This window comes from Mastigoproctus giganteus, chromosome 9 (genome assembly GCF_048544385.1).
Source record: "Mastigoproctus giganteus isolate SK-2022 chromosome 9, ASM4854438v1, whole genome shotgun sequence".
Lineage (NCBI taxonomy): Eukaryota > Metazoa > Arthropoda > Arachnida > Uropygi > Thelyphonidae > Mastigoproctus > Mastigoproctus giganteus.
In genome coordinates, this window is record NC_143583.1 from 118364065 (window position 1) to 118380695 (window position 16631).

Below are 16631 nucleotides of genomic sequence, written 5' to 3' on the forward strand. Positions count from 1 at the left end.
AATTATGAAATGTTGGTGTCTAATTTACTCAAGTGCTACAAAAACATGGGCTCTTGAATGTAGTTGAAAATTCAATTTTTTATTCCCATTTCGAATTTTACCCCCAAAAATCTGGGAGATGTGAGTGATGAACAAGGGGAGTGGTTTCATCAAGATATTTCAACAATTGAAAAGCTGTACTAAGGTCATTGGGATTCCGTAATGATGGAGGATTACTGCTGGTTCCTAAGGGAGAATAAGGGAGAGTAAGCAGGAATACAAAAGAAAATTTCTTAGTAGCAAACATTTTTAAGGACAATTACAAGTATGCTGATTATATATTATTGAAATCTAATGCATTAAGGGCTTAAGCCTCAAGCTGCGAAAGAGATTAGACTATGTGTATTTTAGTGCAATTGCATCATTTATACACAGCTAATTATAGATTAGCAAATTTGCAATAGCGGCATTGTTTAAGTAACATCTCATATTGTGAATACCTTCACGAGATGTAACTTAAATGATGCCGCTATTGCAAATTTGCTAATCTATAATTAGCTGTGTATAAAGCAGTTTACTTATTTCTCCAAGAGCCTCATTAACAGGACAGGATGAAATTATAATCCTGGAGTACCCAAGTAATGCACTTTATTCTTGGTTCTTTACTTTCAGTTTTCTACTTCTTGCACTTCTGCTTCTTACATTATAAGACTAGATGAAGAGAAGAAAGCATTTTTTGTTTTTAATTTCTTGATTTTTACTTCGCTTCTATTTAGATTCAATTACTTAAGTTTAGATTCATTTTATTGCCTTTTCTCACCAACTCCATGTACACATTCAATGAAGAAGACAAGTTACCTTAGTACTTATTAGACTGAATGCAAGAGCCTTCAGTCTGATATCATTGTAATCACATTTTTAAATACCTGCTTCCCAGTGATGAAGTATTACTGGCTGTGGAAATCTTCATAATTAGCTAACAGCCATCTCCCAACAGCCTTAAAATAAGACATTTTCCCAAAATATAAAACTCTGAACTTATAATAAAGTTTTGAGATATCAGTACATTACACAGCATTCCTTTACTAGCAGAGTGCTGTTCATTTTAATAGCTTAGAAGGGGAATTATTGTAAATGATCAAAAATGACTATCTATGCGAGGATAAAACCACATATCAAGACTATTTTTTGCAGGAAGTGGAATAGTACAGGAAGTGAAAAAGGTAATTTTAATGTTCCAAATATCCTTAAATGCTTGTAATATTTTTTTTTTGTGTGTAATAGGACAAAAAAATTTACAAGCATTTAAGGATATGCTGTTCGTGTAAAATAAAATTAGTGTAAAAAAAAAAAAAAAAACCCAATAAAACAGACTATAACAAACAAGTAACTTGTAAACAAACATGTATCATTTAATAATTTACTTGTAAAAACACGGAAAATTTATATCACCTGATTTTAAAATTCAACTTTTCTCATAAATAATACATTACTATATCTTTCACTTGCATACATGATTAAGTTGTAAAAAATAGGATTTGTGATAACAATCACACCATGATAATTAAATAAATAAATCTAGCCTAATTTTTTTTTTTTTTTGATAAGTTTTCTTTGTGATATTTAATTCTGGAAATATATAAAATCTTTATTTAATAAAGTTTGAGTAATTTTCATAGTTATTTTATATTCTGACATTTCTCTTGAAGTTGTTTGATAACTTCTAACAATCTTTGCCGAGAGTCAAGACTTTTAATTCCAATTTCCTGAAGATCCTCATCACTCATATTTTGGAAGACTTCTATATCAACCTTGAAAAGAAATAAAAAAAAAAAACATATAATAAGCCATGTAGTAAATTTTTACTAAAGAAAGTAAGTCATGAGATGCTTGATAAATGTATGCTTGCTAAACTACAAATTTTCCCTTTAAATGGTATAATATAGTTAGTGATAAGACAAGAATAGAAATGATACGCACATTACTGGCGAGAAGAGATAAGCAAAGTCCTTAAACACAGTATGCAGAAATATTTAAGATGTTTCTCCTTCTCACTATAATCATAAGCTTCTATTTTTGTATGATATATAATAATAAACTTCCATATAATAAGTAAAAATAAATATCTATGGGTTGTTTCAGTTTAAAAAAAAATTGATACTGAAAAATATATATAGCATTATAACTGTGTTGGGATACAAGTTTAGGGTTATAATTTTGTACTGAAATTGAAATTTGATTGAAATTAAATCGAAATCATGAATTAGACCAGAGCAGCAAAGCAAAAGGCTCAAGCTAATGGGAGTGCTGCGGCTCAGGGGAGAACTGAGGGGACGCAGTTACCCTCTGAATCACAGCCTTTTAAAATGCATTGCGTGCATGATGTTTGTGGAGCAATCGGGTACGGGACATGATATTGCCATGGGGGATGTCTTTGTGTGTGCGTGATGCAAGGAGTGTAACGAAATCAGGCGACAACTCAGTGTTGTTATGGGCCTATATGAGAGCATGAAGGACAGGGTGGATGCCCTCAAAGGATCTAAATTGAGGGCCCATCAAGCTCCCAGATGCCCACATCAATGCAAGAGCTTGCACTTGGTCATCACGCAACACAGCGGCAACCCCCAAGGCAGAATGCACTGGTCCCATGGAACTAGTAGTTGTTGGTGACTCTGTTGTCAGGGAAACATGCTTTGTAAAAAAGATAGGTGGAACATGATCAGGGTATGTCTGCCAGGGGCAAAGGTTGATGACGTAGAGTGGATCATCTTTTAAGGGCAAAAAAAGTGATATAGTTGTACGTGTTGGCATTAATGATATTAAGAGTAGGAGACCGGCAGAATTACTTAACAAGTATAGGTCACTGTTGAAAAAAAGGCATGAATTAGGGTTGAATTTGAAAGTGTCTGCAATTCTGCCCAGACACGATAGGAGGGAGTATATGATGAGAGCCTTGTTGATCAATTCGGCCCTGGAAAGATTGCAAAGCTCAAGGGGTAGAATTTATTTCGGCCTGGTCTGTATTTGTTAACAGAAGGGAGTGCTTCTACAGGGATGGGATACACTTAAATAGAAAGGGTGCAAGAATATTTGCTGATGCTATCGAGGCAGTGTTAGGTGGGTCGGAAAATTGCTAGCTTGGGGGGATACAAGGACTAATAGATTAACAGTAGCCATTGGCAGAGGTGATAATGATTCTTGCACTGCTTCTATTGGAATCAGCAGAAGACTGGAAAACAAGATGAAGGATATTTCAGAGACTGCTGGGAGTCATTGCGGTACAAGTAAACACATGGGTTGTGTTAGGGTAGCTAAGAATACGAACAGGTGCATGTATACTTGCGTGTACACCAATGCTAGGAGTTTGGTAAATAAATTTGATGAATTTGAGGTATTGCTCAAAGCATCAAAGGTGGATATTGTTGGGATATCACAGACGTGGTGTCACACAGATATAAGGAATGCAGAACTGGAATTTGGGGAGTACAATATGTGTAGAAAGGATAGACAGGATAGGAAGGGAGGAGGGGTTATGCTATTGGTTAAGAAACACATAAAATCCAAGGAAGTGAAGCCAGTCGACATCGCTGGACAGTGCAGTGTCGAGTCGGTTTGGTGTGATGTAACCACTGGGAGACCAAAATTGAGAGTAGGAGTGTGCTATAGGCCTAATGACTCTGATGAGTATAATAAGAAACTGTACAGGGAAACAGAGTGGGCCAGTAAATCAGAGAGTCTTATATTGGGGGATTTTAATTTCCTAGATATTGACTGGAATTTGTGGGTTGGTCACTCACACACTAGCAAGGCTTTTGTGGATTTATTGGATGATTGTTTTCTACATCAGCATGTTCGGGAGACAACTAGAGGGAGCAATACTCTTGATTTGATTATCAGTAGTGATTCTTCATGCATTAAGAATCTGCAGATAAAGGAACCACTAGGTGACAGTGATCACAGTGTGCTGAAGTGGGATTTACACAAAGAGGTACCTACCATCAGGGGTAAAGGGAAGAGTTTCTGCTTTCTTAAAGGCAACTATGATGGTCTGCGACAGTATTTAAATTCTATACAGTGGGACCAACTGATGATGTTACCAACAGCAAATTCAAAATGGGAAGCATTCAAAGAACTTATCTTGGAAGCTACTAGGCTTTACATACCAACTAAGAAATATTGTTCAAGGTTTAGGTCAAAATGGATGTCAGATGAACTAATGAGACATACGGCTGAGAAGAAAAATGCATGGGATGCATATAAGTTGATCTGTAACCAAGTTACAAAGGAGGTTAGGCAGGCGAAGGCAGATTACAAGAAATCTTTGGCAAACGATGCAAAGAAAAACAGCAAAGAGTTCTTTACTTATGTAAACTCTAGAAGGAAGGGGATAATCAGATTGGTCCACTTGATATCGATGGTTCAACTGTTGATCATCCTGCTCAGGTAGCTAACAAACTAAATGAATATTTTGCATCGACATTTACACATGAGGAATTATTCAGCGAGGGGAATGCCAGAGGTGTATTCAACTCTGGCAGTAAGCTAGATAATCTTGTAATAACTGGGATAAAGTGGAGGAGAAATTGTTGAAGATAAACACAAGAAAGGCACCTGGGGTGGATGGGATCTATCCAGTTATATTAAAGGAGGCAGCAAAGGAAGTAAGCAAACCCTTAGCCATAATTACGAGAGCTTCCTTGGACTCAAGGGAGGTACCCATAGACTGAAGATGTGCAAATGTGACCCCAATTCACAAAGGAGGATCAATGGCTGACACAAGTAATTATAGACCTGTGAGTTTAACTTCTGTTCCCGGAAAATTAATGGAGGCACTGCAGGATCATCCAAACAAGACTTCAGTTATAGCTCGGACACAGCGCGGTTTTGTTAAGGGAAAGTCTTGCCTGACCAATTTGATTGGATACTATGATGCAGGGAATAACTTTGATATTATATACTTTGGTCTTAGAAAAGCTTTTGATACTGTTGCACATGGAAGACTGCTGCACAAATTGGAGCAGTGTGGCATTGGAGGCAAATTGCTGCTATGGATAAAGGAGTGGTTGAGGGGGAGAAGACAGAGAGTGGTAATCAATGTACACTGCTCATTGTGGACTAATGTTATTAGTGGAGTCCCTCAGGGTTCAGTGTTGGGTCCATTATTGTTTTCTGCATTTATAAATAATATTGATGATGGTACATCAAGCTTAATATCCAAGTTTGCAGACGATAGAAAGGTTGGCAGGGTTGTTAAGGACACTAACTGATGCTATGCTGCTGCAGCAGGATCTGGAAAGTTTGAGCAGATGGGCTGAGAGGTGGCAAATGAAGTTTAACTTTGACAAATGTAAAGTATTACATATGGGAAACAGCAACCCCAGAGCAACATACTACACTGACAGTGGTAGAGAATGAAAAGAACCTGGGTAATTGTGCAGGCAGATATGAAGTTCTCTGAGCAGTGCAGACGGGCTGCAAGAGTAGCTCATGGTGTATTGTCGATGATATATAGGAATTTTTCTAGCAGGGATAAGGAGGTGATTATTCCCTTGTATAAGGCAATGGTCAGGCCATACCTTGAGTACTGTATACAGGTCTGAAGGCCTTATTTGAAGGATGTAGAGCTGCTGGAACGAGTACAGAGAAGGACAACAAGATTAGTGAATGGAACAAAGGGTTGCTCTTACGAAGAAAGGCTTAAGTTTTGCAAATTACAGTGTCTGGAGACTAGGCACCGGCGAGGTGATCTGATAGAGGTGTATAAAGACTTGAGTGCTCAGTGCTGACGGGAATCTTCCTCTTGCTCAGAATAATCACCTGAGAGGGCATAAATTCAAATTGAGGAAAGACAGATGTAGGATAGATGTGTGGAAATTTGCCTTTAGCCAGCAGGTAGTTGGTTGGTGGAACAGACTTCCATCCCTTGTTGTATAAGTTGATAGCCTAAATAAATTTAAGGCTAAGCTGGACAGGTATTTCGAACGAACGGAGGGGTGAAGTGGAAGTGGTTTTTTTGGCTGATGCTGCATAAGCTTGCTTCTTGCATCATATACCTCTATTAATGCTAATGCTAAAATACACCAGGGTGGGGATACAGGTGGTCTTCTGAAATGCATTAAGTGGTAGTTACATGACCAAAAACTAACTACTAATGACACAGTGAATGCATTAATCCCAAAATTTTATAGCAAGTACCCTTATGTACACACCAATAATATACACTGATGAGCCAAAACATTATGACCACCTACCTAATATGATGTTGGTCCTCCGCGTACCCGGCGACGCATGGACTGTTGTACCCTGCGACACATGGACGTTACACATTTCTAAATGTATCTTGTAGTATCTGGTACCAACATGTATTCAGCAGATCCTTCCTGTAAGGTCTGTAGTTGGGACGGCGCAGATCAGAGTTGCTGTTCCAACACAAACCACAGATGCTCGATGGAATTGATGTCGGGGGAATTTGGAGGCCAGAAAAATACCTGGAAGTCTTCCCCGTGTTCTGCGATCCAGTCTCGAACAATTCGGGCAGTGTGGCATGGCACATTATCCTGCTGAAAGATGGCACTGCCAGAGGGGGAAGACCGTTGCTATGAAAGGGTGTACCTGGTCAGCAATGATGTTTAGGTAAGTGGTAGACATCAGAGTGCTTGGCACATGTATGACTGGACCCAGGGTATCTCAGCAGAACATTGCCCAAAGCATGACACTGCCACCACTGGCTTGTTTTCGTCCCCTGGTGCATCCAGGTGCCTTCACTTCCCCAGGTAAATGATGCACATGTACCTGGCTGTCCACATGGTGCAACAGGAAACATGATTAATCAGACCAGATGACCTTCTTCCAATCACTTAAAGTCCAGTTTCAATGCTTGCGTGCCGATTGTAGGCGCTGTCACTAGTGAACCGTGGTAAGACGGGCACTTGGTGCGGCCTGCAGCTACGCAGCCCCATTTTCAGCAGGATTCAATGTACTGTGTGTTGTGACACATTACTCGCCAGCATTCCAATTACCGGAGAGTTGTACCACAGTTGCCCTTCTGTTGCCACGTACCATCTCGGAGAGCTTTCTCTCACCTTGAGCATCAATGAGCCATGGTCGTCCAACACCTCACCAGTGGTTTGTGGGTTTTCTCTCCTTGGACCACTTTCCGAAGGTTTGTTATTTGTTATTTGGTTTTTAGGAACATTGGCAACTAAGGCCATATTGCTCCGGGAATATGCGGTGGTCATTCCCTGACCTTTCTGCATCCTCCGTATTTGGTGGTGACGGGCTCAAACCCCGGTCTAATCAAGAAGCGTGTGCTATGCACTGCTGCTCCTTCCCACCTGGCTACGGAGGCACCCACTTTCGGAAAGTACTAACCATGGCTGACTGTGAGCATCCCGCCAGCCGTGCCATTTCAGATATGCTCTGACCCAGTCGTCTAGCCATTACAATTTGGCCTTTGTCAAACTCGCTTAAGTCCGCTGCCCTTCCCATCTGAAGAACAAGAGTAACCCTGATTAACGGAGCTCAGTATCAGGTATTTTTTATACCGTGTCCCGATCCGTGTGTGCGCCATAATTCACCTGCAGTTGCTTTGATTTGCATAACAACTCGCTGGTCATAATGTTTTGCCTCATTGGTGTATTTATATAATTGTAATCTTTCTAACATAATAAACTAATAGTATTAATAGTGGCCTAATAATCTGTCCGGTATTAGTAGTGGCCCCTCCAATAATCTGTCTAGTTCTTCCAGATGGAAGTTTGTTCTAACAATCAACTACCTGATGGTTGAAGGCAAACTTCTGCACATCTATTCTGCAACCATCCTTGCTCAATTTTAATTTATCCCCCCCCTCATGTGTGAAGTCTGAGCAAACAGAAGAATGCCATCAGCAGTGAGCTTGCTCAATCCATTGAAAGCAGGAAACACTGCACTCAGATCACCTCCAGGTGCCTAGTCTACAGATGCTACAATTTGCCAAACTGAAGCGTTTTTTGGTAAGACCACTGTTTCATTCCCTTCATCATCTCAATGCCCTTCTCTTCACCCGTTCCAGCAGATCTATATCCTTCCTAAAATGAGGCCTTCAATTCCATATGCAATACTCCTTATCCCTACTAGCAAAGTTCTTGCACATCACTGACAAAACTCCATGAGCTGTTCTGGTATCCAATCAGCACTACTCACGAAACTTCATATCTGACTGCACAATTACCCAGAGGTCTTCATCGTTTTCCATTATCTGAGTGCAGTACCAAGCAGTTGCATTGATTTTGGTGCTAAACATATGCAGTACTTTGAATTTGACAATATTGAACTTCAACTGCCATTTCTCAGCCCATCTGCATAATTTTCCTAAATCTTTTTGCAGTAGCATACCTTGAGTACTGTCATTAATCATCCTGCCACCCTTTGTATCATCTGCAAACGTAAACATATTAAGGTAAAAGATGAAGGTATATCAATATATCTACATCAATATCATTAATAAACATCAAAAAAACAATGGTCCCACTGAAACCTGGGGATGCTATTAATAACATTAGTCCAGGAACAGCAGTGTCTACTAATAACCATTCTCTGTCTTCTCCCACTGAATGATGCCTTTAATGATAGCAGTAAGTTACCCTTAATGTACAGTGCTCCAACTGATTTTTTATGAAAATCTCAAACACGAGAGGTACTAGAACTTATAGTAATTAGTACTGTGCTTGGGTTGAAGGTTGAGAAGATGAAAGAAGATATTTGTTGACATTAGACTTGAACTTCTGTAGACTGTAATTTTCAGGAAATTCATATGAAGGAAGGTTGTTCCAGAAAATGGCAGCTGTATGAATAAACGAGGAAGATGAAAAGTTGGTTCTGTGAGTTTGAAGTTGGACAGTAAATGGATGTTTGGATGTTGGCGGCATGTGTTCGGAGTGTTTTGAAAGAGAGAGTGGGAACCATAGAAGCCAATCCAGAAGAACAGCCCATGGAAGTATCTGTACAAAAGGCATGCAGAAGAAACAGTACATCTATGAGACAGCAAGTGGAGAGACTGTTAGACTCAGTAATGCTGAGAGCAAAAGAGAAAACTAAGTTTTTCAGATGCAGAGGAAGGAATATTTGTAATGTGCTTGTGCCAAGAGAGAGAGAGATTAGACATCAGGGTAATCCCCAAAAGAGATATCATTTTGCCTAGAAATCGAAGTGTCACCAAAGATAAGCACAGGAGCAGAAGAATCCTTTTTGTGAGATATAAGACAAAACTGAGTTTCAGAAGGATTGAAACCAACTAAGCTGTCTTTGCCCCACTGGACAATTACCTGGAGATCAGCATTTAAGGAATTGGTAGTGGATATTCGAGAATTTGAAGCTGATTGAGCAAGGCAAGGTTTCTCAAAATGGAAAGTGGAATTGAATGTGTTATCATCGGCAAAACTATGGATAGGATTTCCAGTCAATAGAAGGTCATTAATATACAAGTGGAAAAGAGTGAGGGAAAGCATTGAACCTTGGGGGACACCAGCATTACTGGAGAAGTTAGAAGATAGAGAGCCATCTATCATCACCCTCAGTGAGCGATCGGAGAGAAAACTGGATAACCAATTATAAAAAAACAGTTGGCAATCCGTAAGATGGAAGCTTGTTTAGAAGACCTTTATGTCAAACATGATTGAAAGCCTTTGAGATGTCAAGAGCAACTGCTTGTGTTTCACAGAACGTTTTCATTGAATTTGTCCATAAATGGGTAAAATAAGCCAGAATATCACCAGTGGATCGACACTAACGGAATCTATACTGGCGATCATTGATCAGACGGAAGGTTTCTAGGTAGTTTAAGAGTTGGCAGTTAATTGATTTCTCCATTACTTTAGAAAGAGTAGAAGTAATTGCAATGGGACGATAATTGAATGGGAGGGATATGAGCACTTTTCCAAGCAGAAGGAAAAACGCCTTTGGAAAAAGAAAGTGAAAAAAGGCAGCAAAGAACAGGAGTAAATTCAGGAGCATAGGTTTTGAGAACAAGTGGAGAAATATCATCAGGACCTGGAGCTTTCTTAGCATCAAGATTGGTCAAAATTCTTCTGACATTCTTTTGATGGAAGACCACAGGAGCCATTATATGGAGCATGGTGGTAGGTGTTTTACCAAGATCATTAATACATGCATTGGAATAAAAATGGGATGCTAGCAGGTTAGCTTTATCTTTGGCTGAAGTGACAACAGGACCATCTGGTTTTGACAGAGGTGGGAGCAGAGATGGGCAAAAGTTGCAGCCAATAGTTTTGGGAAGAAACCAGAATGCTCGGCTACCATTAGGGCAAGAAGCAGGTTTTCTACTTAGCCTGTTCAAAATCTAGTTTGGACTGATTAATAACTGCTTTACAATTGTTGTGAGCTTTGGTGTATGCAGAAAATGAAATTGAAGAATTGGAAACAAGCCAATTACGATATGCAACATTCTTCTCTTGAACCGCCTTAGCACATTTATTGGAAAACCAAGGTTTAGATAAAGGAAGAGATTTTAAAGTGGATTCTAGAGTCGAATAAAGGATTCCACTCCTACAAGTATAATTTCACTGACACGATCTGAGCAAACATTGATATCAGAAGTTTTGAAACAGTAATCCGACCAAGGAAAAGAAATCCCAGGGGCTCACATCTGGTGAGTATGGGCTTGGCACACCCAGGGTCCTGAGCTGGATATCATCATTCTTCTCTTTCTTGGTGATTCCTTTCTATTTCTCTCTTTCTCAGGGTAACTCGGGAATATTTTTTGGCTTGTGCAGCATAAGCCTCAGGCTTCCTTGCACCATATGGCTATTAATAATAATAATAATAATAAAATCTTGCAGGTCATCCCATTTTGCATTCTTGTAATACCAAACAACACGAGGTTGGGAATAGCCATGAGATAAAGGCTCCATTGGAGAAGAGACAATCACCAAGTTGTGATCTGAGGTGCCTAAAGGACCACTCACTTTGACCGTGTACTTAGAAGGGTTTTTTGTGAGAAAATGATCATGCGTGTTGGCTGTATGATTATGATTCTATGGTATTCTTGTAGATAAATGAACAATCTGTGCAAGGTCATTAGTAATTGCAAAAGCCTCAGCATCTTGACCAGCTGGGTCGGTGTGACTAGAAAACGGAAGCCAGCTGGAGTTGTGAGCATTAAAATCACCTCACTGTTAGGAAAGTTGGACTGGAGAAGTCAAGTTGCAAAGGGAGGAAGTTAAAGAGCTCCAAGTGATTAGTGGAGTTAGGAGAACGGTAGAGACAACAGATGAATTTGACACACTGAGGTAGAGAGGTTTTAAGCCAGAGCAGATCAAAGAGAGGAGATTGCAAATCCTAAGTCTCTGACAGGGAATATTGGAACGGACATATGCAGCATTCTTTTAAGTATCCATGTGCCCGACAAAGAATTTTGAGCTGCAGGAAACAGAGAAGTTTTTGATAAAAAGTTTGCAATTTTTTTGATCTAATTGCCATATTAAATCATATTCTATATGTAGCTATATATTCTAGCCACACTCCTTAGTTTATTTTGAATTCAGCTACAAATTTTGTACATCACTCCTTAATATAAGTAAAACGTTTGTATTGTTCGAAACTTGCCATCATTATTATAGTATTCTAGAGTGAGTGGAAGGGGAATTATAATTTTTTAACTGTGGTAAATATGTAGCTATAAAGTTCGAATCAAGTACGTTGGAGTTAGTAGGATAATTTTGTTATATATTATAATTAAATTACAACTTTCAAGCTTGGTACAGCCTAATAACTATACAAAAATACAATACTTTTTTTTTGTGTTTAGCTAAGAATATAATTAATTTAACATTGTTATTGTTATGGTATAGCATAAGGTATAACGTAAAATTAGATAAAGTAATACATATCACTGCATTTAGGAATCTGTTAGCTTATTGTAGTATCATTAATTAATCGATTAGATTCTATTTAAGCAGAAATCATGCTCACACTACAGCAGGAAAGCAATGGGCACAAAGTAGCAGGAGTACTGTGGCTAGGGGGGGGGAAGATTCTTCAATGCATCATGCTTAAAAAAAAATGTGAAACTTGTGAAATGTTTGTGGAACTTTCTAGAACAGGACATGATTTAGCTAAGGAGGATATCTTTGTGTGCACTAGGTGCAGAGAGTGTGAAGAAATTAGATGCCAACTCAGCATTCTAATGGGTTTGAAGAGTAGGGTAGATGCCCTCAAAGGAATTAAAATGGGGAGCCGAACAAGCTCAAACTGCCGAACTCAAATCCAGATCTCACTCTTGCGCATCACTCAACACAACGGCAATCTTCAGGGCAGAATGCAGTGGTCCAACAGTTGCTAGTTTTTGCTGTTGATTTAATTGTCAGGGAAACTGAACATACCCTGGTCCTATTCCACCTATCCTTTTTGCACAAATATATTGTGCAAAAAAGGATGGGTGGAATAGGCCAGGGTATGTCTGCCAGGGGCAAATGTTGATGATGTTGTAGAGCAGATATCTTTTAAGGACCCCAAAAGGTGATATTGTTGGCAATAATGACATTAAGGATAGGAGATCTATGGACTTACTTTACAAGTATCAATGTTGAAAAAGAGCGGGAAGTTTGGGTTAAATTTGAAAGTGTTTGCAATTTTGGTAAGTCATGATAGGAGTGAGTAAATGATGAGAGCCATGTCAATCAATTTAGCCCTGCAGAGAATGTGCAAGGTTCATGAGGTAGAATTTTTCTCAGCATGGTCTGTGCTTGTTAACAGGAGAGACTGCATCTACAGGGATGGTATACAATTAAATAGAAAGGGTGCAAGAATATTTCCTGATGCTATCAAGGCAGTGTTAGTTGGCTAAGAAAACTGCTACCTTTTGGGGGGAGGTTCACAGACTAATACATTAACAGTAGCTGCAAGCAAGGTGAAAATGATCTTCAACTGCTTCTAGTAGAATAAGCAGCAAGGAAAGCAAGTTGCTAGAGATTTCAGATTTCAAGAACTGCTGGGGAATTATCATGGAATAAGTAAATACTTGGGCTGTGTTTGGTTAACTAAGAGTGACAACAGGTGCATGTATACTTGCATGTGCATCAAAGCTAGGATTATAGTAAATAAATTTGATGAATTTGAAGTATTGGTCAAGACATCAAAGGTGGATATTGTTGGGATATCAGAGATACAGTGTCACACTGATATAGGGAATGAAGATATGGAATTTGGGGAGAAAAATGTGTACACAAAGGGAGGAGGGGGTTATGCTGTTAGTTAAGAAACATAAAATCTAAGGGCAGTACATCCAGTTGACATTACAATATTGTGTGACAATCTGGTGTAACATAAGCACTGGAAAAGCAAAAATGAGAGGAGGAATGTGTTATAGGCCTAATTACTCTGATGAGTTCAGCAAACAACTCTGTACACTGAACTCTGATGAGTTCAGTGTACAGAGAAATAGCAGACCAGTAAATCAGATTGTCTAATAAGCTGTCAGAAAAGAAAATTAGAAGTGACTGGACATATAGGCACAAAGACAGTGCAGGTCTGTGCATATGCTGATGATGTCGCTATTATCAGTAGGATTAAAGGAGCACTGGAGGAAACAGTGACCAGGCTGGATAGTGAAGCACAAAGAAGAGGACTCAGGATAAATGAAGCTAAGACAAAATATGGAAGTCCAGAGAACGGCAGATAGCATGGAAAATTTAAGAACCAGTAGCTTCTCATTTGAGCATGTTCAAAATTTCGCCTATCTAGGTTTGCAGATAAACCAGTCCAACTCTATTACTAATGAAATTAAGTCCCATATCCTGAATGGAAACAGTGCTTCTATGCACATGAAAAACTAATGAAGTCCAGAGTTTTGAACAGACATTTAAAATTAAGAATATACAAAATCAAATCTCATTAGATTTTGTATCATACAGTTGTGAAGTTTGGATGAGAAAAGATGAGCAGTTCTTTTATCCAGCGAGTCACTCATTGCTAGAACAGGTTGCCTTCACAGGTAGTTGAGGATACATTTTGAATAAATTCAAAGGTTAACTGGATAGTTATCTACATGAGGAGAGAAGCAAATAATTTGTATTTTCTTATGTACTTCTTTCTTTCCTCTACATTGGTACAGCAAATTCCTGAGGCTTCCTTGCACTATATGGCTAATACTAATATTTTCAGATAAAGAAGAAAAGATATAACTGAAAATTAGTTTAAAAGGTAAGAAGTAAGTCACTTTTTCATTACTGTCTTTTATTTCAGTATCTCTCATGGATCATTGTCTTGAAATACTGATTTAGGTTATGTAGTAAACTGATCAATTTCCTACTTTCAATATACTGACTATTATACAGGGTGTCTCAAAAATATTGGTACAAACGTTTAGGGGAGGTAGGTAACATCTGAAGGAATATGAATTGCATAGGAACCCATAACCGGAAACGTTACGGGAAAGTAGTAGCAGAGGCACAAGAAGTAGAAATGACACAAGACAGTAATTAGTGGCAAACATTTATTTGACATAATATTAACAATGGAGTAAGAGATGGATGCATTTCATGATGTTACAACAGATGCTCGAAAGTTCCACCATGAGACGCGATGCATGCATCACCGACGCAGCATGGATTGGTGGACACAGTCAAACACACCTGGAGTTTCTTTGACAGTAGCAGCAGCGCAGACGAGATCCATTTCCGTCTCCACAGGCGATTCATACACGATAGATTTGATGGCCCCCCCACAGAAAGAAATCAAGGCTCGATAAATCAGGTGAGCGTAGCGGCCAGGCAACGGGTCCACCATGGCCAATCCATCGACGCCCAAAACACCTGTTCAAATGGTCACGAACACACCTTCCATAACGGGCAGGCGCCCTGTCATGTTGAAACCAAACGTTGCATCTCACATTTGCTGGAACTTTGTCAAGTAACCCTGATAGAACTTGTTCAAGAAAGATCCGATATTTAGCGGAGTTCATGCGGGATGGTAACAGGTATGGGCTGACTAAGCAGTCACCGACCATACCTGCCCACACATTTATTGCGAAGCGATGTTGTGTCGCATGGGGGCACACACTGTGTGGGTTGTCGTGAGCCCACACATGAGCATTGTGCTGATTGAATAAGCCTTCCCGAGTGAAATAAGCCTCGTCCGTGAACAAAACATTGAAAATTTCCCTCTCGCGAACTGATGAACAGTGCCGTCTACCGACTTACGGTGATGTTTCCGGTTATGGGTTCCTAAGTGATTCACATTCCTTTAGATGTTACCTACCTCCCCTAAACGTTTGTACCAATATTTTTGAGACACCCTGTATAAAACCAACATACACATGTTTCTATTAACCTGTCATATAAGCTTTAGAATCAGCTACTATTTTTCTTTTTTTTTTTTTTAACGTGATATGACCAAATACTTGCAGGGTTAAACCAGAATGGTCTAGAAAAAATATAAGTGAAGTGGAACTAAGATTTCACCATTAACTTTAATTTTTTCTGGGCATCAAATAAAAATGTTTTATTAAAAATAAAGTATATGACTTACATAAGTACTTACCTCATGGTCTTCAAATTTAGGTAGGTATCTTTCTAAACACATATTTTTGAGCAATAGCTGGAGATCTAAATAAAGGAAATTAAATGAATGCATTCTTATGTACACGATAAATAATTAATGTGTTTTAATTCAAAAACAACTTACAAAATTTTAGGAGAAGTAAAAAGTATTTGGGAAATGAATGTAGGTTATAAGATCAATAAAGGATATGTCAGCTGCACATGCTGCATGTGCAGCTGGCTCCACCTCTCAATAGCCCAGGAATAATTCTGCACATTCAGTCCCTAATTTCTTTCAGAATTATGCAATATATCTGTAGTTGTGGAAGTTGATAGCTTAAATAAATTCAAGGAAGAACTGGACAAACTTTTGGAGCAAATGGGAAGTTTTTTTTTTTTTTTTTTTTTTTTGGCTGATGCTGTATAAGCTTGCTTTCTAGCATCATATGCCTCTACCAATGCTAATGCTAATATGATGCAGCATTCATGCCATCTCCAAGCTTTTGAAAATACAGAAGGACAATACTATGTATTGTAGGAAAACAGTCACCATTAGTTCCTTGCTGATGACACAGCTTTAAACTGCTTTGTTGGAGGCAATCAAGGATAATTCCATTGCACTAATGAAGTGTGGATTCAGGCTAAAAGTAAAGGACCCACGATTTTATTTCTGAACACACGAAGGTTGAAAATGATATGTCACTGGGAAATTCTTTTTATGCAGTGGGTTTCCTGAATGTGATAAAGCCATGGAACAAGTATACAAATGTTTTTGGTGCCTATATTGAAAAGAAGTTTATAAATTTTTATATTGATAATAAATGCTGTTTGAACCAGTTTCCTGTTTATGTAACTTTGCCCCCTTTACTCTGTGAACTATGATTCTCCTTTATAATTTCAAGGCCAAATACAAAGTACAGTCAGTCCTTGTACAGCATGATAGTTGTGTTCCTAGAAACCCTCGTGCAATGAAAAACCATGCAATATAAACAATAGGCCTTATGGGAAAAATAGGGTTAGGTGCCGACCACCTGAGATTGAACACACATTTGTAACCAAAACATTACCAAACACAATAAATAATCGTAATAAAATATGTAAGTATTTTATTACAAC

The 16631-nt window shown here is 38.7% G+C and overlaps 1 protein-coding gene across 1 annotated transcript in view; it reads right to left on the reverse strand.

The window, feature by feature from the left end:
• Positions 1 to 1658: 1658 nt before the first annotated feature.
• The window catches only part of LOC150080675 (ankyrin repeat and SAM domain-containing protein 6-like), a 270192-nt gene continuing 255219 nt past the window's right edge, over positions 1659 to 16631 (reverse strand). The window contains exons 13-14 of the mRNA XM_090380780.1: positions 15517 to 15581; positions 1659 to 1790 (exon numbers count right to left, since the gene is read on the reverse strand). Coding sequence (XP_090236906.1) covers positions 1659 to 1790; positions 15517 to 15581 — 197 coding nt within the window. The remainder of the gene's footprint in view (positions 1791 to 15516; positions 15582 to 16631) is intronic.